At 45.1% G+C, this 26,711-nt stretch overlaps 3 protein-coding genes across 7 annotated transcripts; all 3 read left to right on the top strand.

The window, feature by feature from the left end:
• Positions 1 to 2,090, top strand: LOC110536630 (beta-crystallin B2-like). The gene is made up of 6 exons (XM_021622369.2): positions 1 to 151; positions 519 to 607; positions 854 to 972; positions 1,234 to 1,366; positions 1,464 to 1,606; positions 1,779 to 2,090. Exons 2-6 carry the CDS (start codon positions 545 to 547, stop codon positions 1,954 to 1,956), a joined length of 636 nt encoding a protein of 211 aa, XP_021478044.2. The 5' UTR covers positions 1 to 151; positions 519 to 544; the 3' UTR covers positions 1,957 to 2,090.
• Positions 2,091 to 2,411: 321 nt separating this feature from the next.
• ctu1 (cytosolic thiouridylase subunit 1 homolog (S. pombe)) lies at positions 2,412 to 6,386 on the top strand. Of its 4 annotated transcripts, XM_036935740.1 has the most exons (4): positions 2,418 to 2,544; positions 2,902 to 3,402; positions 3,767 to 4,305; positions 4,862 to 6,386. In XM_036935740.1, exons 2-3 carry the CDS (start codon positions 2,907 to 2,909, stop codon positions 4,300 to 4,302), a joined length of 1,032 nt encoding a protein of 343 aa, XP_036791635.1. In that variant the 5' UTR covers positions 2,418 to 2,544; positions 2,902 to 2,906; the 3' UTR covers positions 4,303 to 4,305; positions 4,862 to 6,386. The 4 variants fall into 4 exon arrangements, with proteins under 4 accessions (XP_021476969.1, XP_036791635.1, XP_021476968.1 ...); XM_021621294.2 differs by having other exon boundaries at positions 2,412 to 2,468; positions 3,767 to 6,386; XM_021621293.2 differs by having other exon boundaries at positions 3,767 to 6,386.
• Positions 6,387 to 7,726: 1,340 nt separating this feature from the next.
• pxnb (paxillin b) lies at positions 7,727 to 25,912 on the top strand. Of its 2 annotated transcripts, XM_036935738.1 has the most exons (14): positions 7,727 to 7,965; positions 18,030 to 18,229; positions 18,319 to 18,404; positions 18,536 to 18,675; positions 18,849 to 19,041; positions 19,288 to 19,402; positions 19,603 to 20,808; positions 21,829 to 22,101; positions 22,244 to 22,717; positions 22,891 to 23,046; positions 23,176 to 23,349; positions 23,461 to 23,542; positions 23,627 to 23,775; positions 23,873 to 25,912. In XM_036935738.1, exons 1-14 carry the CDS (start codon positions 7,953 to 7,955, stop codon positions 24,137 to 24,139), a joined length of 3,528 nt encoding a protein of 1,175 aa, XP_036791633.1. In that variant the 5' UTR covers positions 7,727 to 7,952; the 3' UTR covers positions 24,140 to 25,912. The 2 variants fall into 2 exon arrangements, with proteins under 2 accessions (XP_036791633.1, XP_036791634.1); XM_036935739.1 differs by lacking the exons at positions 19,603 to 20,808; positions 21,829 to 22,101; positions 22,244 to 22,717 and having other exon boundaries at positions 7,750 to 7,965.
• The last annotated feature ends 799 nt before the right edge of the window (positions 25,913 to 26,711 follow it).

Below are 26,711 nucleotides of genomic sequence, written 5' to 3'. Positions count from 1 at the left end.
ACCCCACAGTCCCGTCTGCTCGGCCTATTGCAGGCTGATCTGGAGGGTGGCTTGGATGCAGAGGAGTGTTGGCAGAGTTTCCACCCCTGAGCGCGCCGTATATATTGAGCTCAGCATGCCATCACAAACACACTGGCACAGACACGTACTGGTAAGAGATTCACATCCATCGCTCTCCACATTATTTATTTTTAAAATAATTTTGATCCAACTTTGTCTAGATTTTTTTAACAAACAGGTTAGTTTATTATTTTATGTTGGGATAACATAATTCTTTGTCATTATACATAAAACTATTTAACTTACAAACAAATAGATTAACATGAGGACGGTTTCAATTTAACTATTTTTGTTGGACATTATTTTGGGAGGGGATTTTTTTTTTTTACATGCATGAGAGAACCAGCTTCGTGCAGAATTTAACTGCAGATTTTCTGGCACTATTATTTAATGTTTTTGCTACTATCCTATCAAACTGCAAACTACTGGACCCTAAAAATATGTTATTCTCTGTACAGTTTCATCATAACCCATCCGGTTCACTATGGCCACAGACCACCAGAAACCTGCATCCAAGCAGCAGCAGCCAGGCACTAGTGCTTTCAAGGTGAGGGGGAGAGGGGGAGAGGGGGGGGGAGGCAGAGGAAGGGCAGGGCAGAGGAGGGCAGGAAAGAAGGATGGGTAATGGTGGGGCAGGGCATGATAGATCAGGGACAATGACACACTGCAAGATTTTTCAAAGCAAAAGTTACACAGTACTCAACATAATTTCCCGATACAACTTGAGATGCCGACAGGGCGAGCATTGCAAGGAGACCTAAACATACATTTAGTCTCTCCCTGTCTTCCACAGTTGATCATCTATGAACAGGAGAACTTCCAGGGGCCTTGCCATGAGCTGACTGGTCCCTGTAACAACCTCCAGGAAGCAGGCGTGGAGAAAGTGGGCTCCATACTGGTGCTGTGTGGACCGTAAGTGTGGCTCAGAGATAGTATGATAGAGAGAGGGAAAGAGAGAGAGGAAGTATGAGGACCAAGATGTTGACCGCGGCGCAAAAAAAACAGAATGATAGATGGACGCAAACAAACCATTCCATAACACAAATATAGTCACTTGTATTGTGCACAAGGCACAGTATGTTCATTCACCTTTAATCTTGTTTTTGTCATCCTTCACTTTCCCCCTCCATCACCTTGTGCCCTCCTCACCTTTACTTGTCTATGCTTTCTCAGATGGGTGGGATACGAGCAGGCTAACTGTAAGGGGGAGCAGTATGTGTTTGAGAAGGGGGAGTATCCTCGCTGGGATTCCTGGACCAACAGCAGACGTAGCGACAACATCTTTGCATTCCGCCCCATTAAAGTGGTAACACAGCACCCCCTTCGCTACTACAACACAAATCAGCCATTTTGTAGATTCTCTGTGACTGTTTCTTATGGTGTGTTTTCTATTCTCCTCATAGGACAGCCAGGAGCACAAGATTGTCCTTTATGAAAACCCCAGTTTTGCGGGGAAGAAGATCGAGATCATAGATGATGATGTCCCCAGCTTCCACGCACACGGATATCAAGAGAAGGTCTCCTCTGTCAGAGTTCAGAGTGGCACGTGAGTCTGTCTGCCAACAGCAGTTATATCTGCCCCAAAATGTACCATATTGATATTTTCTCCTAATTGCATGTATTGATCTTATCTCCACGGCTTTCTTCTCTAAATACTTTTCTAATTTTTGTTTCTCCCCCATTCCATGACTCTCACGCCTCTGTTGGTTGTGTACCAGTTGGGTGGGATACCAGTATCCTGGCTACAGAGGCTATCAGTACCTGTTTGAAAAGGGTGAATACAAGGACAGTGCTGAGTTTGGTGCCCAGTTCCCTCAGATCCAGTCTGTCAGGCGCATCCGAGACATGCAGTGGCACCAGAGGGGAGCTTTTCACCCTGCCGCCGGCACCAACTAAGCTTAAATGACTCTTTCCTGCACCAAGCCCTGACCCCTACAACCCTGCTCCTTCACACACTTCTCCCCCCTCACCTACTCAAAATTAGCACCATCCTTTAAAACAAACTAATAAATTCTTGTTGCTTACATTTCATGTGGTCGTGTGACTCAACTTTGTTCTCCTGTATTGTTTATCTGAACAGAAAGTGTACCTTTCAATTACTGAGTCACAACAGCATATATTGCTTTCCAGACCAAAATATGTAGGTGGGAGAGTGATTGGAAGATGAATAATTGCAATGGTATCAAATTTAAAACTGAATATGTGACTTGGTCCAATTTCATAGGAGCTCCTTAAAAGTCCACAGATAATATCGAACCTCATCATTATATGAAACAAAATGCTACTGAGGAATCCAGTAACTGGAGGACATAGTGTATTATTATAATAGTATGCTGTGATTGGTTACCCGCCAAGCATTGACATCATTTCCTGTAATGAAAATACCGGAAAAGAAAGAATAACATGAGGTAGCGTCGGTAAAATACTATTAGCAACAAGTTTAGACATATTACACAGAGCTACGATCACTGCTAGATAGTCTGGGTGAGACTTTACATACTTTCAATTGGAGTTTGGTAACGCATTTCGATACTTTTAGAACCGTTTAAGTAACTGCTATCTAGCTAGCATATTTAGCTAACTTTCAAGCTGACGTTACTGTATCTATCAAGCCGCTCATCAAAGTAGGTGATACTAGCTAGATAACTAACCGAAACGGGCATATTATTGCTAGCTAGATAACTGTTATTTGAACAGGTTGTCCAGTATTCTGCAGAACACTTAGCTATCTAGTAGTCTGTTGACCTCCTATAACTCGTATAACACAGATAAACACTTCAACCTTGTAAGGGGTCATTTATGCTATAGCCTTCATATAGCAAACTCTCCTGTCATCCACAGTTAAGATGCCAGTCCTCTGTAGCAGTTGTGCTGAGAAGCGTGCAGTGCTAAAACGTCCAAAGACGGCCCATTCCCTGTGCAAGGAATGCTTCTTCTGGGCCTTTGAGGAGGAGGTGCATCAGACAATAGTCTCAGCGCAGCTCTTCAAACATGGAGAAACTGTGGGCATTGGTGCCTCGGGTGGGAAGGACTCCACTGTGCTGGCACATGTCATGAAAGTCCTAAATGAGCGCTATAACTACGGCCTGAAACTACTGCTACTGTCAGTGGATGAGGGCATCACAGGTTACCGTGACGACTCCTTGGAGACAGTGAAGAGGAACCAGCAGCAGTATGAGCTGCCTCTGAAGATTGTATCCTATGAGGAGCTGTATGGCTGGACCATGGATGCCATAGTGAAGCAGGTTGGACTGAAGAACAATTGCACTTTCTGTGGAGTGTTCAGAAGGCAGGCGCTGGACAGGGGAGCCATGATGCTGAAGGTTGATAAGATATGTACAGGTAATATATAACAAGCTTATTTGATCTCTTATTTTAGATGAAGGTGGACTTTTTAAAATAGTCCCTCCAGAGTTTTGCGATTCTTCCATCAGCGCAACTAGAAAAAGGGGCTCTCAATTTTAACCAATCAACCATTTTATACTTTTACAGCATAAATGGTTTGATCAAGCAACAAGTCAACTTCGTCAGTGCATTTTCATGACAAATTAGATCAAACTAGCACAAATTGCCATGCAAAATGTAATCATTGCCTCAGCAAAATCAAGCATCTTGGCCTGCAACTATCACAAAAAAAATATCTGTCAAATCCTGGAGGGACTGATTTTAAAATGATGTTCCTGTGTGTGTCTGATTCTGTTCTCAGGTCACAACGCTGACGATGTGGCAGAGACAGTTCTGATGAACGTCCTCCGAGGAGACATCGCCCGTCTGCGTCGCTGCACTGCTATAAGCACAGCGAGCGAGGGTGAAGGGGTGGTGCCACGCTGCAAGCCCCTCAAATATGCTTACGAGAAGGAGATTGTCCTCTACGCCTACTTCAAGAAGCTGGACTACTTCTCCACAGAGTGCATCTACTCCCCCAACGCTTACAGAGGCCACGCCCGCACCTTCCTGAAAGACCTGGAGGCTGTGCGGCCCAGCGCCATCATGGACGTCATCCACTCTGGGGAGAACCTGTCAGTGAGGGAGGGCGTGAAGATGCCCGTTCAAGGGACCTGCGGCCGCTGTGGCTACATCTCCAGCCAGGCGCTGTGTAAGTCCTGTGTGCTGCTGGAGGGCCTGAACCGCGGCCTGCCCAGACTAGGAATCGGAAAGCACCACCGTCTCCACGAGAAGATCCTCTCACAGCAGCCTCTGACCCAGGAAGAGGAGAGGAAGCTCAAGGCTGTGGACTTCTGAGAGGTGAATAGGCAGAACGTCTTAGGATCACCACCATTGTTTCTGTTAAGTGACACTTTGAAATGAGTGACCCAAGATGACACAACCAGATGTTGAGTTGTTTTAAAGGTTCAGCTTGGAATTGAAGTAGGGATGTTACGTTGCCTCTAATGAAAGAGTGGCCAGCGTTTTCCTTTGTCAGCCACTCAAATCAAAGTTATTGGTCGTGTACACAGATATCCACACCTTGCTATTGGATTTCAACATTGCAGAACCCATTTTCTTTTTGGTAACTTAAGTTTGCAATTGTAATTTAGAAAATAAAGACACATGGCATGGACAAAATTATTGGCACCCTGGAGCTAGTACTTGGTTTCACTGCCCTAGGCCCAGATAGCTACAATAAGCATTGTTGGCAGTTATCAATGAGCTTGCTGCACCTTCCTACTGGCACATTTGGCCCAATCTTCAGCAGCAAACTGCTCTAATTCTTCAATGTTTGAGGGGTTCCCTCCACCAACTGTTGTTTTCAGCTCTCGCCATAGGTTATGGATGTGATTCAGATCTTTTCTTTTCACAGGCCACTCCAGGCCCGGTTTCCCGACAGCGATGGAACTTAGGCTTACGAGTGTATTAACGATGCATCTTTCCGACAACGGCTGAAGATGTAACATGAGTTTCCCAAAACACCACGCAGAGAGAACGCTCACTAAGTGCGTCGTTGAGGCATGTGACGATACTGATAGAATCAAAAGAAAGGTAACACTGCTCTCGGATCAGAATTCTCCATTCAAATCTGACCTTAACATTCAAATTATTCCACAATACTGACAATGGATCAGCTCTTAGAGATATTATCACCTAAGGCTACAAATATTGAGGCGGCTTATTCTAATGCTCACCCTATAATAATGCATTAAATCAAGATTTGGCACATCATTAAATATATTGAGGAAAAAATTAAACAGTAGTGTACAAATAGCAAAATAGAAGTCAATTAATTGAACATGAAATATATTTCAATATGATTGACAGAGGCCTTATAGGCTACTGAATTTATTTTTTGAATGCAGTCATCTCGGTTGGAATGTGAGGCATCTTTGTATATGTTGATTGTTTGTATCAATTGCAAAGACATTGGCAACTTTGTATTTGTAGTCAACGTTGTTCTGAAGTTATCGGTGGTTACAGAAAGACGGATAAACCATGTGATTCAAGGTTCAGCAGAGATCCTCTGTATAACGGGAGGGCAAAAAAAGCGTCTAATGACAAACTTAGCGGTCCTGCGAGTGGTCTGAGGCAGGCATTAGATTACAAGTGTTTTAAACGCAACGTTAATAACAATGGTTTTGGGAAACGGCTCAGAGATTTTAACGATGCTCCTACGAAGGTTCTAGCTATGAACTTAGCCTTAAGATGCTTTTGGGAACCGGGCCCTGAGCAGTCCAGCAACTCTCCTTGAACCATTCCTGGGTACTTTTGATGTGTGTTTGGGGTCGTTGTCCTTCTATAAGACCCACAACCTTTAACATAAATATTTTTTTTGTGGACACTGGATGATTATTGGACTCTAAAACACCTTGGTAATCTGCCGATTACGTGATGTCTTGCACACATTCAAGGCCCCCAGTTTCCTAGGCAGCAAAGCAAACCCAGAGCATTTTTCGAACCTCCCCAATTTTTTGATTGAAGGGAGGGTGTTGTTTTCTTCGAATGCTTTTGCCATTGGTGAACATAGTAAGACACGACTGCTGGGAGACAAGAAAGCCTGGTGGAACTTCTCCAAACAAGGCAAAATCCTGGGGGAAATGTTATGTGGTGTTTTTACTGACAACCAAATCAAGCATTCAATGAAAAGAACTCTCTACAATCAAAGATGCGTGAGGTCTGATGATTCTGTGGGGTTGCTTTGCTGCCTCGGCTACTGGGGGCCTTGAACGTGCAGGCATCATGAAATCAGCAGATTATCAAGTGTTTTGGAGTCCAATGTACAACCCAGCATCCAAAAGCTGTCTCTGAATTGAAGGTTGTGGGTCTTCCAGCAGGGTAATGACCCCAAACACACAACAGAAAGCACCCAGAAATAGTTGAAGAAAAGATGCTGGACTGTTTTTTTTTATTTATTTTACCTTTATTTAACCAGGCAAGTCAGTTAAGAACAAATTCTTATTTTCAATGACGGCCTGGGAACAGTGGGTTAACTGCCTGTTCAGGGGCAGAACGACAGATTTGTACCTTGTCAGCTCGGGGGTTTGAACTCACAACCTTCCGGTTACTAGTCCAACGCTCTAACCACTAGGCTACCCTGCCGCCGTTCTGGAGTGGCCAGCGAAAGTCCAGATCTGAAATAGGGAATCATTTAAGAAAAGTCCAAGGATGCCAATGTATATTTGGCTGCAACTGTAAATGATCTGTATAGACAGTATATGAATAGAAAGGTGTGTACAGCAGTAGTTGTATATGATGAGCCATGACTAGAATACATTATGTAAACATTATTAAAGTGACCAGTGTTCAGTGACTATGTGCATAGGGCTGCAGTCTTTAACGTGCAGGGTAGAGTACCGGGTGGTAGCCGGCTAGTGACAGTGTCTAACGTTCAGGGCAGGGTAACGGGCTGATGGCCTGGAGCTGTTTTTCAGTCTCTCGGTCCCAGCTTTGATGCACCTGTACTGTCTCCACGTTCTGGAGCACGTGTCGAGCTCATTCTGTGGTGGGCCGAGTGTCTGCGGCTTTTTGCTCCTCCCTTGTGCTTTATTGATGAATTAAGGTCACTAATTAGTAAGGAACTCCCTTCGCCTGGTTGTCTAGGTCTTATTTGAAACTTAACCTGCAGACACTGTCCTCTGTAGAATGAGTTTGAGACTGCTGTTCTAGGGGGTAGCGGTTGTGCAGGGTCTAAATGGTGAAGTGAGAATGATAAATTATGTCTTTCTTGCAATTTCTGGAATCCAAATGCAATTTACATTCACCTATGTGGTCAGTGAGTCTGCATTATGAAACTTCTGTCAGCTGATGATTGAAATACAAGTGCATTTTGTATGGTAACTATATTAAAGCTATTCAACTTTTGCATGGCTTCTTCTGATTTTAGTCTGACACATTCTTCAAGAGTCTTCTTACACATACTTGTTAGGATTACTTTTTTTCACAAATTGGAGGGGGGAAAACCCTACCTGAAGAAAAGAAGTATGAAAATATGTGGAATTTACCTCCATACTGCCTTGTAATGTCCAATTAATATGCTACTATGCATATAATAACAATATAGGTAGGAGTAGCTGCTGTACGTTATGTATTGACGTGTGTAACAGTGTTTCATCAGTCGCGCTTACAATGTTTTCATGTAACAATGTTTCTTTGTGGCAGCCTGTCTGATACAGTAGGCTATTTTGTTATCACTCGCTAGAGGCCGCCCTTTATCAAAGTTCTTTACCCGGACCAGGTTATTTTACGCCTGCTTAATTAGGTTACTTTCATGTCGGCTATTGCGTAGGCTATATAAATGCCCGTCGCGGTGAAGTACACATGCACATCGCAACTCGGTCCTGTACTGTACTTCACAACCAACTTCAGCAGAGTAAACTATTGAGATTTTGAAAGGAAACCACGGACGCCGAAAAGTTGTTAAACCTTTACAGGAACTTTTCACTGGTGAAGCCAACGCTGGAATGGACGATTTGGGTAAATTTCATACCGTGTCCTTTTCTAATCTCAGCCGTTTTCTATTCAGCATAGCGGAAAGTATGGGGTGAGAAAAAGTAATATATTTCAAGGCAGCGGGGATTTCTTTCAAGATCTTGGGATAATCGACGGCCAGAGATTTGTTTTAATATCTGAGCTCAACAGGCATAAAATTGTAGGCTAAACTACATTCAACAGCTTCGAATTTAACCCCGTTTATCCACTTTTCATGTCAGGTTTTTCTTCTTTGAATGGAACAACGACAGTGGTCAACTCTTGCATAAATTATTTACTTTATTTTAGATAACACTTTGGCATAAATCTGTCCGATGATGTATCAACATCGTTGGTTTATATAGAAACGAGGTTCCAACACCACCCATGTTAATTGGCTTTACCCTCATAGGCCGCGAAGTTATCCGCGTTTTGTTTTGTACTAAAACGTTCGTATCATTACAGTTCATATAGGTGCTTTAAAGTTATCTAAAGTAACACGGTACACTATAGCTTTTAGGTCCAGTGTTAGTCATATTCTAAATGGTGACACCAGCTCCATATAAGAAACGCATGTGAAATTACATGATACATAGTGTATGTCTATCCTTTAAAGAAACTGTATCATCACGCCCATTGTCGTTTCTTGTGTGTCAAATATAGAAAGGGGGGAAAAGTCTGACTTGTTAGAGACAATGAGGTGTAAGTATTGGTTGTGCCTTCTTAACAGGCAGGATGGAAGCTTTCCCAAATGCTGAAATTAGCAGACTTGCTACCTTTTCCTGGCATACCAGAGGTGAAACTAACTAGTTATTATATAATGGTTGGGTGCCTACTTAGATGGTCCATGCTATCAGGGGACCCTGGTTTTGGGAATGATGTCCCAGGGATCCTGACTAGCTGACCTCTTATACTGTAGTGGTAGTCCTTCTGTGGTGGGAGTAGTACCAGTTTTATGGGTCTCATGACCCTTTTGACCCCTGTCCAAAGCCTAATGTTTAGAGTACATACTCAGACATTAGAGTAGCCACCTGAATATGCACCAGAGATATTTACACAAAGAAACACTTGGAACCGGCTTATCTCAAATAGCCGAACCTGCTATACATCAAGCTGCACCGTTCATACACACAGATCATATTCCATGGTTACATGCATCAGTGCTTTTTTGGCACCAAGTGTCTGGTTGATCATGCTGGCTGATAGGTCACCCCCCCCCAATGCCACCATTTACCCTTCAGTCTATTTTCTGTGACAAGATAGCTAACCAGTCAACTGTTATAGTTCACTGACCCTTGACCTCTGGCACTACACTTAGAACTCAAAAAGTCTGTGTGTATATATATATATATATATATATATATATATATATATATATTTAATAGATTTCATCAGGTTGCCAATTCACTAAACCTTCTCAGATTAGAACGTGTGTTATTGAATAAATGTAATTGCTTTCATCTTCATGCACAGAAGGGTGTTGGCATGTAGCCAAGAGGCTAGAGGCAGGCCAGCAACCAAAGCATGACTCTCTCTCCTGTGCTTTCAAATCCTCAGGGTGTGTGTCAGCGTCTCAGTTGATTGAACTGATCAAGTGATACACATTTTCATTCTTTCTAAGGAAATGGACAATAAAGTAATCTTCATTAAAAAACATTGTCCAGTAGCTGTTTGAAATAGCCTATGTTGAGTTTCAGTGATGTGTTTTTGGCTTGTTTAAGTAGAGGGATGAGGAGCCATATTTTGAGCTTGGCCTGATCTGAGAATACCTCCAGGGCTCATTAGCTGCTCTGGGCCAGTGAAAGGACTGATTGTTAACTGAGGGAGAGCCTGTCGTCTCACTTAAGTCGGGAAGCCAGGCCTGAGGGAGGGGGGAGAGGCTGCTGTGGAATGTCTAACATCATTGTTTGTCAGGGTCGAAGGCCAAATACTCACTGGGTCATGGCTCACCTCCTCCCACCACTCCGTTCCACTGGCACTGTAAATAAATCTCTAGGGCTCTTTACAAACAGGTACCCTCAGTCAGTCCTACTACGTCCTTCTAGTAAAACCCTATTCCATGGTCTTTGCATGGATGACCTACTGCTGCATAACCCAATCATCCCATACTCTCTCTACTTGGCTCAGTGTACTAGATATGTCCCCATTTCAAGGGGGGGTTCTGTAGTTCCGTGTGAGTAACCTAGGTTAGACGAGACCTGTGAACGTTCCAGAGACCCATCTCACGCTGCTGTGATCAGGTGGTGACCAGGCCCAGAACCATTACTGATGTGGCTGCAGTGCAGCTGATCCTTCATCCTGATGACTCTTTACCCACACAGGCCATCTGACACTGATTGGCACTATCTTACTGGTGTGTTTGATGTGTGAAGTCACCACTCTCCTCTGTGAATTCCTCAGGAGCCTGTGAAATTTAGACTCCGTGCTGGGGGAGCACACAGATTGGCTGACTGACCCAGTGGGCTGAAGCAGCCTTCGGTTATGTTATGACTGGTCATCAGGATAGAGCGCAGTGTGTGGGTGGTGTATAGGTTGGCAGCTGGTCAAGAGGACAACACTATAGGAGAGGCAATGTTGCAATCTGTTGAACAGTGATCCTCTTTGAGGAGATGTGGACTGCATTAGTTGATTACCTTATAGAAAAATGAAAATATCCCCTGGTTCAAGAGAGGACTTGGCGCATGTTAAATGGGGTGATCCTAAATGTTTCCGATGTTTACCAGCCACACTTTAAGTTAGACACGTAGCCATCCTTACAACTTTGGCAGTCGATCCTTAATGAGTTAATGTATTTCAGTGTGTCAGCAGTGAGGAAGTGTTACCAGGCTAGTCATCACCCCTAGGGACCTGTAGTGTTACTGACTGTATGCATACCACTACAGTGTGTTTGAGTGGGCCTGCTTTCTGTACTAATGGGATGGTCCTCTCTGTAAATGAGTCCAGTCCTTGTGCTCTCAGTGCTCTGTCCACACCCATCCTGTTCTGAGTCTGGGGAGGGGAGCTGCATGGCTGACCTCATCGCTTAGGCAACAGACCCTGCCTCACATCCCGAGGAAATGGAGAAGAAAACAATGAGCAGAATCAGCATTCAGGGTTCAGGAAACGCAGCAAGAAATACAGGCTCTGCCACCGCTGTTAAGGATGTGTTTTTGACCAATAAAAGTCAGTTGTTGTCCCCTCTCTCGCCTTTATTTCCTAAACTGTTTCCCTCTGTCACTCTCTTCCCCCTTCTCACTCTGGCCGTGTTTCTTGGCTCTTAGAACAGTGCTGATTATATTCCTGATGGGTTCGAATAATGGAGCAGGAATCAGTTTGCACTGGATTCTTCCCACATTACTCAGGCTGGGACACCCCAGGGCATGTTGTTCAAAGAGCTCAGTGTGGCTGTGGCACTCTGCTCTGTGGAGGTTTCCACAGGGTCACAGTACATGGAAGTTGGCTGGCTGTTTTTCGAGGTTGGTTGGTGTGATTCAGTGCTGAACATTTGAGAGAAGAGAAACCAAACAGTCAATTCTTGATGTTTTCACACCCCCGCCCCCAACAGACACATACTCTGAATTCACAGTAGCTGCTCGATCTCACATCTATTGGTGTGAATTTTTGCTCAATGTCTAAGTGTGACTGTCTGTGTCAGAATGGTCTTTAGACTTCCCTGTCGTCTGATTTACTGACTTGTGGGGAAGCGCTTTTATTTTAGTCCAGCGATCTCTTCAGGGAGTGTCATCTTTCGGATATGGGGCTGCTTGGGCGGGTATTTTTAGTGATGTTTCTTTTGAAGGCACTGACCCGATCTTGCTTCAAGATCCTTCTGTCTTTCTTTGAAACACCACACCACACTGTCCCTGCTCCCTTCAGTATGTCTTTAAGCTCACTGTTCCCCCCTACGCTCTCTGTGGTGTAACCCCCCCCCCTATTCTCCTCTGGTATCTCTCCCTCCACCCCTTCCTGGCCCCAGTCTCTCCTGATTGGTATAAATATCATGTTGGGTAGGCCCGATGGGATAGTGTTTCTTCCTACATGTGGCTCTGGCCAGCTCTGCTCTCTGCCCCCCAGCTATTAACATGTGAGCTGTGAACCCTGGTGGCCCATCACTGTATCCAATGTGTCAGTAGGAAAGTTGAACTGGCCAACCTGGGCTGCCTGCTGCCTGCCCGCCTGGGAAGCATGGCTCCCTGGGCCTGCCATGGGTAATAAAAACATTGACATCTTTCTTATCCTGGACTCAAGTATATTGGACTTTGTTGATCTGGCCCTATTGTTATAATCTAATTATAGCATAGTACTTTCATTGTTTTTAAACTGACAAATGTATTTATATTTTTTCCTCTCTCTTATCTGGAACCTTGTGGTTGTACAACTGATTGAATGATGGTTTCTGTCTGGTCAATCATATCCTGTATTACAAAACATTATACACTGAACAAAGATATAAATGCAACAAGATTTTTACTGAGTTACAGTTCATATAAGGAAATCAGTCAATTGAAATAAATTCATTAGGCCCTAATCTATGGATTTCACATGACTGGGAATACAGATATGCTTCTGTTGGTCACAGAACCAGTCAGTATCTGGTGTGGCCACCATTTGCCTCATGCAGCGCGACACATCTACTTCGCATAGAGTTGATTGTGGAATGTTATCCCACTCTTCAATGGCTGTGCGACGTTACTGGATATTGGTGGGAACTGGAACATGCTGTCATACACGTTGATCCAGAGCATCTCAAACGTGCTCAATGGGTGACATGTCGGGTGAGTATGCAGGAAAAACTGGGACATTTCCAGCTTTCAGGAATTATGTACAGATCCTTGCGACATGGCTGTGCATTATCATGCTGAAACATGAGGTGATGGCGGCAGATGAATGGCACAACAATGGGCCTCAGGATCTTGTCGCGGAATCTCTGTCCGTTCCAATTGCCATCCACAAAATGCAATTGTGTTCGTTGTTGGGTGGCTTATGTCTGCTCATACCATAACCCTACCTTCACAAAGGGGCACTCTGTTCACAACGTTGACATCAGCAAACCGCTCGCCCACACGAAGCCATATAAGCTGTCTGCCATCTGACTGGTACAATAGAAAACGGGATTCCTCTGTGAAGAGCACACTTCTCCAGTGGCCATCGAAGGTGAGCGTTTGACCACTAAAGTCGGTTACGACGCCAAACTGCAGTCAGGTCAAGACCCTGAGGTCAACGAGCACGCAGATGAGCTTCCCGTAAACGGTTTCTGACATTTTGTGCAGAAACTCTTTCGGTTGTGCAAACCCACAGTTTCATCAGCCGGATGTGGAGGTCCTAGCATGGCGTGGTTACACGTGGTCTGCAGTTGCTAGGCTGGTTGGACGTACTGCCAAATTCTCTAAAACGACAGCTTTATAGTAGAGAAATTAAGATTCAATTCTCTGGCAACAGCTCTGGTGGACCTTCCTGCAGTCGGCATGCCAATTGCACGCTCTCTCAAAACATGTGGCGTTGTGTGACATAACTGCACAGTTTAGAGTGGCTTTTTATTGTCCCCAGCACAAGGTGCACCTTTGTAATGATCATGCTGTTTAATCCGCTTGTTATGCCAAACCTGGCAGGTGTATGGATTGTCTTGGTGAAGTATAAATGCTCACTAACAGGGATGTAAACGAATGTATGCAGAACATTTGAGAGAAATAAGCTTTTTGTGCAAATGGTACATTTCTGGAATCTCTTATTTTTCAGCTTATGAAACATGGGACTAACACTGAGTTTTTTAAATATTTTTGTTCAGTGTATTTTGTTTACTTTTCATATTTGCTACTTTCATGTAAGTTACATATTACGGTTTTTATAGTACAAATCATCCTTCTTTTGTTCTTGCCCTCCATCACATGCCTCCCCATCTCCTCTGCCACCCTCCTGTTTCCCTGGCTGATTTCTCTCTGAGGCAGACAGTGGAATGTGTGGAATGCACCTTCCCGCCCATCAGATAAAGACTGCAGGGTTTTGGTACGGGCAGGAGGAGGGGGGGCTACAGACTGCGGCAAGAATATACACGTACACCCACCACCCAAAGAATGCCCACACAGTAAGCACACAACACTAGACTGTTGGCTTATGTTTGAACATCATGACTTTATATGAGACCCTTTTGTTGAAAGAATCACGACAGGAATGTATTGCTAATCTATTTAAGTCATTGAAGCTGCAATAAACAAAGTCAGGTGACTTGAACTCTTTTGCTAATGGCCTGCTTAGAATCCCCAAATGGCAGAATGAATGCGTTTCCCATAAAGTGAGCAGTCTTATAATTGCATTTTTCTCAGAAGTCGTCAGGATTTGCTCTGAAAAGAGTGGACTTTACCCATCTCAAAGATTTAATGTGTTACTTGGCTTACAGTACTTAGCTGTATTAAGAAGCAAATGACCCCCCCCCCCCCCCCCCCCCCCAAACCAACTGAAGCCACAGCCTCTTTGTCATCAACGTTTCAGACTCAACGCTGCCCTCCACAGGGACAATAAACACAAATAAATGAATTTATTCCAGTGGCATTTCCTTCAGCACACTCCAGTAAACCTGTATGTCAATGTAGCCCAGGCCTGAAGAACTATACAGAAGTGAATTGCAGCAGACCTTTAGCTATGACTAAATATCCTCCACTCATTGCTCTTAGTTTAATTAACTATCCCTTTTACAATGAAGGTGGGGTACCAGCTTCTACTAGGTACACCCTTGAGTGGTCCATAGGGGAGGGGGGGGGGGGGGGGGGTGGTAGTAGTAATCTAGTCATACTAAGCAGAGAATAGACTAGAGATCCCGGTCTGGCATACTGAGGCGCTTGGCGGTGTGTTGCCTGCACTGCCATGGGTAAGGTCAACACTTGTGTACTGTATATCATACCTAGCTTGCTATGTGTGATATAGTGTTTCAGTAATGACTTTCGTGATTATTTATTATTAAAAGGGGTAACCACACCATGTAAGATATTCACAGAATAATGACAATTTGGAGAGGGGATTGTGATTTTCATTAGGTTTTATTGTAATAGTGATGGAGACTTTAAGACCTTTGTCAGCATGTCTGCACCAGGTGCAGCTCATTTCCAGCTGGTAGTTCAGCACGTTTGCACTGACATACTTGCTGAGAGTACAGCTTTAAATAGGTTTTGCTCCCATGTGGTTTAACATCTTGCTACTGGTTGGGGTCTCTGTTCTAAATGAACAGTGGGGGAAGTACTGTGGAAGGAAGTTGTGGTAGAGAATAGGTTCTAATAAAGTCAAGGTTCTATAGAGATTATTTTATTTTTTACGGGCTAAAAGGTTCAGTCGGTTAACAGAAGTAGACAGACACCTAGTTCCTTTTTATTTTTGTATTTTTTCTGAGAGAAAAAGGAAGCCCCGGGGTGAGTTGGAGGGAGAGGCTTTGAGTAAGGAATTGTAATAATATCCAGTGCCTGTTTCTGATTTGCCCCCTCCACCACACCCTTAGCAGATGGGTCATTAGCTAGTCGTAGTCCTCTCAGTCCCTCTGTTTTGTATACACAGTTACGCACTCGCATATACGCCACCTGACGACCCAGTACCCAAGACTATCAGAAGTAATAGTAAGGGGGCATTTTGCCCAGTGAAGATTAACATTTGCTCTGAACTATAACTCTCTAACTGTTAATGCCATCTTAGTTTCTTGCATGTGTGTTTTTGCTTTGTTGGACTTAAAGAAGATTTTGTGTGTGTGTGTGTGACCTAAGATGGACTTTTTGACTGTGGTCTTAGGTGCAGTATGTATGATGCCCACTTGAATTTGACTGTGGTTCACCTCATGAAGTTGTTGTTGTAAAGTTGGGATCTTAGACTCTCTCTATTTATCAGATCATTTAGTTGAACCAATTTAATGTTCTCTAGGTTTTTACGCTTGTTTACTTAAAATAGACTGAGGATTCCCTGTGCCATCATCCCAGTATGTGCAACATTTTAACAGGCTATTCTTAACTGACTGAGGATGGATGGATGGATGGATGGATGGAGTGGGTGATGTCAGGGTCTATTTTGTTCTGGTGTTCTAAGGGACACTAATGCTGTGCTGTACACTTGATAACCCTGGAGGAGAAATGCTGTCTGTCTCATGCTCTCACAAATCTTCTTGGAAAAGAGAAACTATTTCTGTTGAAGACAAATGGAACAACGGACAATCCAAGACAGATAGCCAGGTACTTACTGACAGGAGCTATATATTTTTTAGGGCCCAATATAAAGATTTGATGGGATGGGGGGAGAGAATAGTGGGTTTAGAAATGACACTGGGGATTTGTGTGTCTGTGGCGCTATGCTGATGACCTAATCTTAGCTCCTGGGACAGGACAGGACTACTGTGGAGGGGCCCTGGGGAGCAGGCCTTTTTTTGGAATGAGGAGGCTGAGTGACCGGTTGGAATGAGGGACTGACTCATACACTTAGGAATTGTCAGTTTAGACACCTGCCACTTGGTAGACTCCAGACTGTCTTGGTAGATAGTTACATATTACAATGTAATTTTTGCGCTGTACCTGCACCAAAACTCCAGTATTTTTGGTGCATAGCTTGTTCTTCATCTTTTAAATAGGAAGCAAATTTGTTTTCAGTACTTTTACTTCCATGACTGAAACTCATTTTATCATGGCCCTCTTGTCAAAACCCCTGCAACTTATCCAGAACGCTGCAGCCCGCCTGGTTTTCAACCTTCAAGTTTTCCCATGTCACCCTGCTCCGACGCACACTCCACTGGCTTCCAGTTGAAGCTCACATCCACTACAAGACCATGGCGCTAACCTACGGAACAGCAAGAGGAACTGCCCCTCTCTACCTTCAGGCTATGCTCAGACCCTACACCCCGACCTGAGCACTCCGTTCTGACACCTCAGGTCTCTTGGCCCTCATACCCCTACGGGAGGGCAGCTCAGCCCAGTCCAAGCTCTTCTCTGTCCTGGCACCCCAATGGAGGAACCAGCTTTAGGACAGCAGAGTCCCTGCCCATCTTCTGAAAACATCTGAACCCCTACCTCTTCTAACCGTATCTTAAATAATCCTCCTCCGCACCGTGACTTCTAGCTCTGACTCTAATGATGGCTATGCCTGTGATATGTGGTAGCCATCTTAGAATGCACTAACTGTAAGTCACTCTGGATGACATGTAAATGTCTTGTCCCTCTGCAGCAGACATGCACTGAGCAGTGTACAAAACATTAAACAACTTCCTAATATTGAGTTGCACCCCCTTTTGTCCTGAGAACAGCCTCAATTCGTCGGGGCATGGACTCAAGGTGTCGAAAGCGTTCCACAGGGATGCTGGCCCATGTTGACTCCAATGCTACCCACAGTTATCAAGTTGGTTGGATGTCCTTTGGGTGGTGGACTATTCTTGATACACATGGTAAACTGTTGAGAGTGAAAAACCCAGCAGCGTTGCAGTTCTTGACAAAAACCAGTGCACCTGGCACCTACTACCATACCCCGTTCAAAGGAACTTAAATATTTTTGTCTTTCCTATTCACCCTCTGAATGGCACACATACACAATCCGTGTCACAAGGCTTAAAAATTCTTATTTAACTTGTCTCCACCCCTTCATCTACGCTGATTTGAAGTAGATTTAATAAGTGACATCAATTAGGGATCATAGCTTTCACCTGGTCAGTGTGTTGTGGAAAGAGCTGGTGTCCTTAATGTTTTGTACACTCAGTATGCAATATGTTTGGAACATCAAATCGCAATAAAATCAGTATCGAATTGCAATACATATCGTATTGTAAGGTCTCTGGCAATTCTCAGCCCTAAACGCTACGTGCTTTACATTTTTCACATTCTAACGGAGGCAACATAACTAAATCTGCGAACTATTGACATTCATACTAAGCATAGGAAAAGTTGTCGCATCTTGATCTTTTGTGGATGATTGTTCAAGAAAGAGGGGAAAGAATAGTGTTCGACTGACGACCCAACGTCTGCCCTTCCCTCGTGATGTCACGATACTGTGGCAGCATTAGGGTTTGTATTTCTGTCATATTTCTGAGTGTCAGAGCTCTAAACTGTGTCTAACCATGGAAGCATTTCTTACCAACTCAGACGCTTTGTTGGCGGACCTGGAATCCACGACATCCCACATTTCCAAGCGTCCTGTGTTCCTGTCTGAGGAAACCCCCTACTCTTTCCCCACTGGGGGAAACTCCTACCAGGATGTGTCAGTCCCTCCCCCGGTGCCGCCCCCTCCCTCCGCTGAGGCTCTGAATGGCTCTGTGATTGACTCCCTCCACTCCTCCCAACAGGTCAGTCGCACATCAGACTCACACTCGTGCATATCATTCAGTAAATGGCTTTTCAAGACTGAACTGATTGACTGTTCTCTTCTCCGCAGTCCTTGGGTTCAGCTCCAAAGAGCTCATGGTCCAGGGACAGTAGCAGCCCGCCCCGGTCCCAGATTGAAGAGGACCACGTGTACAGGTAGGCAGGAGGACCATAGGAACAGATCCCTAGGAAGGGACCTCCATTGGGAGACTACTAGACCGTCTGTCACTCTGTTTGTTTCACACTTTACACACAATTGACACCCGTTGTCTCTCTGCCTCTGTCAGTTTCCCCAACAAACAGAAGTCTGCTGACCCATCTGCGGGAGCCATGAGCTCCGCGCTAGGCAGTAACCTGTCAGAGCTAGACCGGCTGCTCCTGGAGCTCAATGCTGTCCAGCAGAACTCTCCCTCTTTCCCCACCACAGGTAGACAGACAGCGAACCACATCCTACATAAATATTCACTAGGTGTTTATATTACCAAAGTGGTACTTACCTCTGCCATCAACTGTGCAATAGGTGGTTTAGTTCTTGCAGTATGTGTTTTCTACATGTTACTGTGATGATGAACGATGTCCCGCTGTCCTCTCTACCCACAGAGGAAACCGCCCCACCCCTGCCATCCTGCAGCATTACCAACTATGTGCAGCAGAACGGGGGGCCCCCTGACATCATGGTGAGCCCTCCCGTTCAGGAGAAGCCCAAACAGAATGGGACCAGGGTGGTGGAGGATGGCCGGCCCACAGTGGAGAGTCTGCTGGATGAGCTGGAGGGTTCTGTACCCAATCCCAGGTCAGGATATTAGCAGTTACTGCTACTCAAGAGTCACAGATGGACAAGGATGAGTTTGTCATAACTTTGATTTATAGGATATGTGCTAACTAGCAATGAGATGATGGTAATAATCTACTGTAGCCTGGATTGTGGTGCTCTATCTGATCACATGCAATGATTGTATGAATAATAACTTGTTTCAGGGGGTCTAGGTTGGATTGTGTTTGTGATCATGTGCTTTGTTTGTGTCTTCTGCACCCCCAGCCCCTCTGTTCTTCACAGTGAGCTGGACTCTCCCTCTCAGCAGCAGGCCAGAATCTCAGCATCCTGTGCTACACGCGAGCTTGACGAGCTCATGGCCTCCCTGTCCGACTTCAAGGTGCACAGCAGTCTGTGTGTGTTGACAGGACTTACGCTTGTCCTTTTATGAAAGAAATCCTTTATTAGATTCCTTAAATTCTATATTTTCTGATCTGATTATTTCTCTTTATCTTCCTGCTCTTGTGGTGTCCTTTTCCTCTCCTGCCTGTCCTGTCCTGTTCTTGGCTCCTTGGGGTCTATGAACCTTTTGATCCCCAGCTGGATCAAGCAGAAATCTCCCCCAGCAGCACTCTGGAGGTCCATCCTCAGCCATGTACCCCCTCCTCCCCTGTTGCAGCTGCCCCCTCCCCCCTCCTTTCCTCTCAACCTGCCTGTGACTCCCCTCTCTTATCACTGCCTGACTGGGAGCTGCACATAGAGGAGGAAGGTGGTGTGGCATTGTCCTCTCCACATCCCTCATTATCAAGCCCTCCCCCAGCAACTGTAACCTTCCAGAGCCCTCTGTTCTTTGCAGAGAGTGAACCAGAAGCCTTCATCGACGTCTCTGCCACCATGCTGTCCTCTCATCAGAAGTCCTTGGTAGTCCTCAACCACTCCAAACCTTCACCTAGCACAGACACCAGTCCTCCCAATGCTGCTAGACCATCACTCACCTCAGCCAGCACCACGTTGGACCAGAACCCCTTAAAATCCCCTAGTCCGTCTCTAGAACGTGGCATAACTCCTCCCTCTGTTACCAAAAGCCCCAGTCCCCTAACTGACATGGATCTAAGTTTATCGACTCCAACTACTACTAAGAGCCTTAGTCCTGTTCCTTTCTCTTACTCCAAGTCCCCTACTCCTCTCACTGCTTCGAAAGCCCCCTCACCATCTCTGGTCACATATCCCAAGGCTCCCCCTCCCCCAGCTCTCACTAGCCCCATGATCTCAAGGAGAGTTCTGCAGCCAGTCCCTGCAGCCGAGCCCTCTCTGGATGAAGCCCTGGATAAGCTGCTGGCCATACGTTTGGCCAAGATTGAGAACGATAAAGTCCCTATGGAGGCACCTCGGCTGAAGCGGGAGGTGGTGCATGAGAAGTGCATCGTGCCCTTAGACAGAAGGGAGGTGCAGCCGGACACCGCCGAAAGTACCCGGGACGGGGCAAGAACCGGGGACGAGGCAAGTACCCATGAAGGGACATTTACCCGGGATGGGTCAGTAATAAGTGGACATGTTGATGGGTATAGGGAGCTCATGGACTGGGCTGATGAGGAGCTGAACATGTGTCTCCAAGATGGACTGGATGGTGGTATGACTCCTAATACAGAGAGACCTTATACAGATGGGAGCATGACCCCGACGACTGAGGCCAGCTGGATGGATGAGTCCCTGGATGGCTCCTCCTGCCCTGGGACTCCTGATGCTTCCCTGGACCTGCCTCTGCTGCAGCAGGCCACTGTGGACAGGGTCTCAGCATCTGGACATGTATGGGACTGCCCTCGCCGCCACACTGTTTTGGATCTGCACAAACACACACAGAAACAACAGTCAGGGTTGGGTAGGTTACTTTCTAAATGTAATCTATTAGTTACTACTTACCTATCCAAAATTGTAATCAGTAATGTAATCTGATACTTTTGGATTACTTTGCCCTTAAGAGGCATTAGAAGACAAAGGATCCATCCAAAAACATTTGGTGTGTCATCATAGTCGTCTCCAGGCTTGCTCACGTGGAACAAACTTAAACTAGCACCTTTTTTCAATCCCGACTTGAAAACAGAAAGGTGTCCGTTTTTTTGCAAACATCCTTTTTAAATTGAAACGTTATCTAGTTTTTAAAAGTATCTGTAATCTAATTACAATGTTTTTGCTGATAACGTAACTGATTCGGGTTTATTTTGTAATCCGATTACATGTAACTAGCTACTCCCCAACCCTGGTCAGCGTTAAATGTTATTCATACAGTAGCATAACAGATTTCTGCCATCTCAGAAAGCTAGTTGTTTTGATACCAAAACATCTGTTCTTTTTGTTGTTGTTGAGATAATGTCATTACAATCTGCACACCAGGATGTTTGCTGCTACTGCATAGTGGCTAATTATTCACTGCCTGGCTGTGTTCTTTGTTGGCATGTTATTCTTTTAAACCACACAATTTAGTTTGTGACCACATCCTATGACTACCTCACTTGTTGCACCAGTGTGGCATGACGCCCCCATCTTGCACAACTATGTTCTGCTAAATGGTCAGGGAGCATATGGGGGCTATGGGCGGTTGGATGGGGTCTGCGCATGTGAGACCACATGAGTGTGACTGACACATTCCTTTGGACGACTTTAACCACTGTTGCTACACACGCTTGAGGAGGCGGCTGCTTTTGACTTTGAGTGAACTGGAATGGTGCTTGATCTGAATGGACTGCTTCCTCTGAACTGAACCACTCACCTGGCCTGCGGTATTGTAACTGGATCACAGTGGATTCCTGATGCTCGTTCTCCTTCTAGCTTAAATCAGTGATTAGGCGCACCAAGGAGACCTCCAACGTACACCCCATGTACCGAGAGGGTCACCCCCGGAGGGGGCGGGTGGGCCCCATAATTGTCAACAAGAGCAGCTCCCAGGACCGCCTCATAGAGGAGCTGCAGGGGAAGCTGGGGATTGGTCGATTGGCTGACCGCCGGTGTAAGCAGCCGGACGATTGGCTCACTGAGGGTATCATCGTCATGTCCAAGCCACAGCGCTTCCGTGGCGACGGGGCAGCGAACAAGGTGGACAAGGTTGGCCTGGATACGATCACAACAGGCTCCCACCATCCCAGATACTATTGCACATTTCTCATACATTTTTACTCAAACTTTCAGTTCTTTACCTTTCATTTTGTCTTTCTCTCTGGTTGTCCCTGTCTCTTCTTCTCCTCAGATCATTATTCCCCCAGAGTCCCCTCTACCTCAGAGGGTCATTTACCCACCCCAGTCTCCCCCAGCGCCTCGTCACACTCCTATTATAGAAAAACCCAGTAGACCCCCACCTATGCAGCGGACCCCTGCTCCTCTACCTCCTACGCCTCCCCCCTGCCCCCCTCCTCCACCCCAGGAACCCATCCCTCCCCCACCTATGAAGCAGACCCCTGCCCCTCCTACGCCTTCCCCCTGCCCCCCTCCTCCACCCCAGGAACCCATCCCTCCCCCACCTATGAAGCAGACCCCTGCTCCTCTACCTCCCCCACTTCTGCTTGTACAACCTCCATCCCCACCTGTCCCAGTATGGCAGGCCCCTGCCCCCAAGCCAGCACCCTCTCCACCAGTGCAGCCTGCACCACCACCACCTCCCCCCAAAGTCCTGGTGTCCGTTGGCTGTCAAACCGAATACGACCCAATCTTACCTCCAATGCAGGCATGGCTCTCTACCTTTTCTATTTCTATAACAGAACGCCTTCTCTCTTTCTCACTGGCTTCAGTTTCCTTCATTAAAACCACTGTTTAATTATTTGTACAGATGTATTTTTATGAGATAATGCACTGTGCTCTGGTGTCCATCCTATCCTCTCACCTTCCATCTTTTGACAGATGGCCCAGGGGAAAGGTGGCCCTGGAGGCCCCCCAACGCAGGTCAACAAGCTGGACAACATGCTCGGCAGCCTGCAGTCTGACCTCCATAAACTGGGTGTGCAGACCGTTGCCAAGGGAGTGTGTGGGGCCTGCTGTAAACCAATCGTGGGACAGGTAAGGGGCTTGGGTGGGCCTGAGATTAGGCTTTGGTGGCCTTTCTAAGATCATGGTCTCGCATTACATTTAATTGCTGAGCTTTGTTGGCATGGTTAATTTACATAAACTGTCGATTTGTGTGTCCAGGTGGTGACTGCCATGGGGCGCACGTGGCACCCGGAGCACTTTGTGTGTACCCACTGTCAGGAGGAGATAGGTTCCAGAAACTTCTTTGAGCGTGACGGAGCACCCTACTGCGAGAAGGACTACCACAACCTGTTCTCCCCACGCTGCCACTACTGCAACGGACCTATTCTGGATGTAAGTAAAGACCATATACGACAATCATTACTATTACAACTAAGGCAGTGGACAGATAGTGTAGCAATAGCAGCTAGCAGTGAGTTACTTTTCCAATGTTCATGTTTACAGAAAGTTGTGACTGCGTTGGACAGGACATGGCATCCTGAGCACTTCTTCTGTGCTCAGTGTGGATCATTCTTTGGCCCAGAGGGTGAGTTTGACCCATTCTTGGAGCTCACTTGTAATGACCAGTTTTATAGTGAGGTGCAGAACTTATGATCTGTGTCTCCTGAAGGCTTCCATGAGAAGGATGGGAAGGCGTACTGTAGGAAGGACTACTTTGACATGTTTGCGCCTAAATGTGGCGGCTGTGCCCGAGCCATCCTGGAGAACTACATCTCTGCACTGAACTCCCTTTGGCATCCAGAGTGCTTTGTCTGCAGGGTCTGTATTCTGCCTGATTCCCTTTACATAAGGGCATTCATGTTGTTATTAGTCCTGGCTCGTGTACGTACTCATTACTCCCTGTTTGTGTATGCAGGAGTGCTTCACCCCATTTGTGAACGGGAGTTTCTTTGAGCATGATGGGCAGCCCTACTGTGAGGTTCACTACCACGAGCGCCGCGGGTCCCTCTGCTCTGGCTGCCAGAAGCCCATCACGGGCCGCTGCATCACAGCCATGGCCAAGAAGTTCCACCCTGAGCACTTTGTCTGTGCCTTCTGCCTCAAGCAGCTCAACAAGGGCACCTTCAAGGAGCAGAATGACAAGCCCTACTGCCAGGGCTGCTTTGTGAAACTCTTCAGTTAAGGAGTAGATTGTCTATGCCTGGAGATTTGTGTGTGTGTGTGTGTATGGGGGAAGAATCTGTGTAGCTCAGGTAGTGTGTGTGTATGGGGGAAGTGTCTGTGTAGCTCAGGTAGTGTGTGTGCGAATCAGATTGAGTTTGTTTGAGTGCATTTTCTGTACACTGATGGTGTGTGTGTGTGTGTGGAGTTCCAGCATTCTTCTATCAGCCCCTGAAGTGTTATGGACATCCATATCAGGTCTAGGCCTGTCTGCTCTCTCTGATGCTCAGACTATCGTATGATTTCAAGCCCAAATAGTTTTGCTTTTGCAAGGAATATACGTACATGGACTAGTGTTTGAGGTTGCTGCTCACTGGTTGAGTGTGTCTTCTGAAACCATTTGAAAGGTGGCATGTTAGAGGGAGCAGTTGACCTGTTGTGTTTTTTATCATTTGTATTTGTTTTTTCAACTGCTCAAGCAAAGGCCTTGGTGATATTTCTTTAACTTTTCCTGTCTGAGTAACTGAGAACAGATGGTTAAAATTGCCATTGTAGCATTGACTGGAAATAGGCTGTGGGTCAGTCATTATTTTAGTACTTGTGACGCAGACAGTTGTGTCATCAGACCCCTTCAGCCTTGTGACGCACAATCATTAAAACCCCCAAACAAGCATTTGTTGCCTTTGACAAACATACTAATGCTGACATGTTACACTTTGATTTGATGTATTTGAACGTTTCTATAAAATGTGAGATTAATTTACAACCAATAATATTTGACTCCCTTTTAATGTTTGGAAAAATAGGAATCTCATAATACAACAGATGGGTAATATTGTAACTTTGTCACCACCAATGCCTACCCAGTCCTTTTTAGAGCTTAAACCTTAGCTGGACTGGTTTAGGAGTTGTCTTCTGTTCAGAAAGGGCTCATGCAGTATAAAAGAGCATGCCATGATCAACATTAGAATGTATTCTGCATATAGGAGACAGTTACATTTTACTGTGAGAATATTGTGTACACTGTATACAAAGTGCTGGTCAGTTAATATAACCAATAACCACTCATTAAGAGAAATCCCCTAAGACATTTCATAGCAGAGATACTTTTAAACGTTTATCCTTAAAGTTACTGTGCATTTTATTCCACTTTTTAATTATATAAATAGTGCACAAGGTGAAGCCCTTATGTAAGTACACACAGTTTAAATGCAAACAATACTGTATGCAACTGTAAACATTGTATGGTGAACTCAACAACCCCTTGATTCTATCCAAGTTACACTTTCAAGGAATATGCCTATTTTTGTGCCAATATATCAATGCAATGTATTTTACACTGGGGAGACCAGCAAGGTAGCCTACTGTTTATAGACTGTGATTCCTGGACTCTCTCTTCAGAGCTCTGTCAGTGAGTCTACTGGATAATATGTTGATATTGGTCTGCGTGTAACTCTCTAAAGCTATGGAGGAAATGGCTTATTTAGAGAAGCATCTGAGTTGCATCTACTGTACACCAGCTGGGTTTGTGGGCTTGTAGTTTTATCATGTAATGGTTGCATTACATCATTTTATTGGACCTGTATCTTGTTCAGGGATTTACACCCAGAGCATTTCTGTTTTTATTTAGAAAATCATTTAGCCATTTGTCTACACATAATTATTGTAGAAGGCTATTATTTAATCAAAGCAAATGTTTTTTTCTCCTTTCATTTTTGAATGTCACAGTACTGAATACTGATCCAACTCATTTCATATAGGCTATACTGAAATAAAATCTGTTTTTGGTACCAAAGTGTGTCTTTGTGATCATGTTTACCTTTCAAGACCCTGTAGCAACTGCTATAGTAATAAATGCTGATCATGTAGTTTATGCATAACACATTTTTATGCATAATGTGATTACATGATGCGTCTTTTTATAATGGTGTAATAAAGTAAACCAATAATGTAACACTAAAACCACTTTCTTTAATGGCATGCCTATTTAAAGGCGTTGGCATGCCTCGGTTCGGCCGGCGCTTAGCCGAACTCTGCTAAGCGAACTGAACGAGTTTGCTCGTTTAAAAGACCTTCGTTTGGGAAAAACTAGAAAAATAATCTGCAATCGTACCATTTGTCCACCTTGAGATTCTGTAGCCAGCAGTCTGAATGCCTCAATAGTCTAAATGTATCTAAGAACTCAAATCGGCTATTAACTTTGACGTTTTTGCCAAGGGGACAATAGTCGCGCAATTTTACATTACAATGTTTGGTGCAGTATTTCTCAAGTAAAACAAACAATTGAAGGATCCCTACTGTTGACCAATCACCGACGAAGGGCGCAGGCTTTCAGCTGGCCTCGAGGGGAAAAATGTCGTGTGCACAATCAGCCCTCCCCAAAAACAGTGCCGAAAACAAACTAACTTCGTTATATCACAAACAGTTTCGGATGGAAAGTGTGGACGCTTTGAAATGTCACACTTGAACTATTTGCGTCCATTGCCACAACAGACTTTGAGGGGGGGGATACTATTGCAAATATCCAGTGTAGTCTGAGAAAATAAACTACATTTGAAGACCCACCTTGCAGTCAAGTGATTAGCCAAATTCTA

The sequence above is a fragment of the Oncorhynchus mykiss genome, chromosome 11 (genome assembly GCF_013265735.2).
Source record: "Oncorhynchus mykiss isolate Arlee chromosome 11, USDA_OmykA_1.1, whole genome shotgun sequence".
Lineage (NCBI taxonomy): Eukaryota > Metazoa > Chordata > Actinopteri > Salmoniformes > Salmonidae > Oncorhynchus > Oncorhynchus mykiss.
This window is presented reverse-complemented; position numbering and strand designations above follow the sequence as displayed.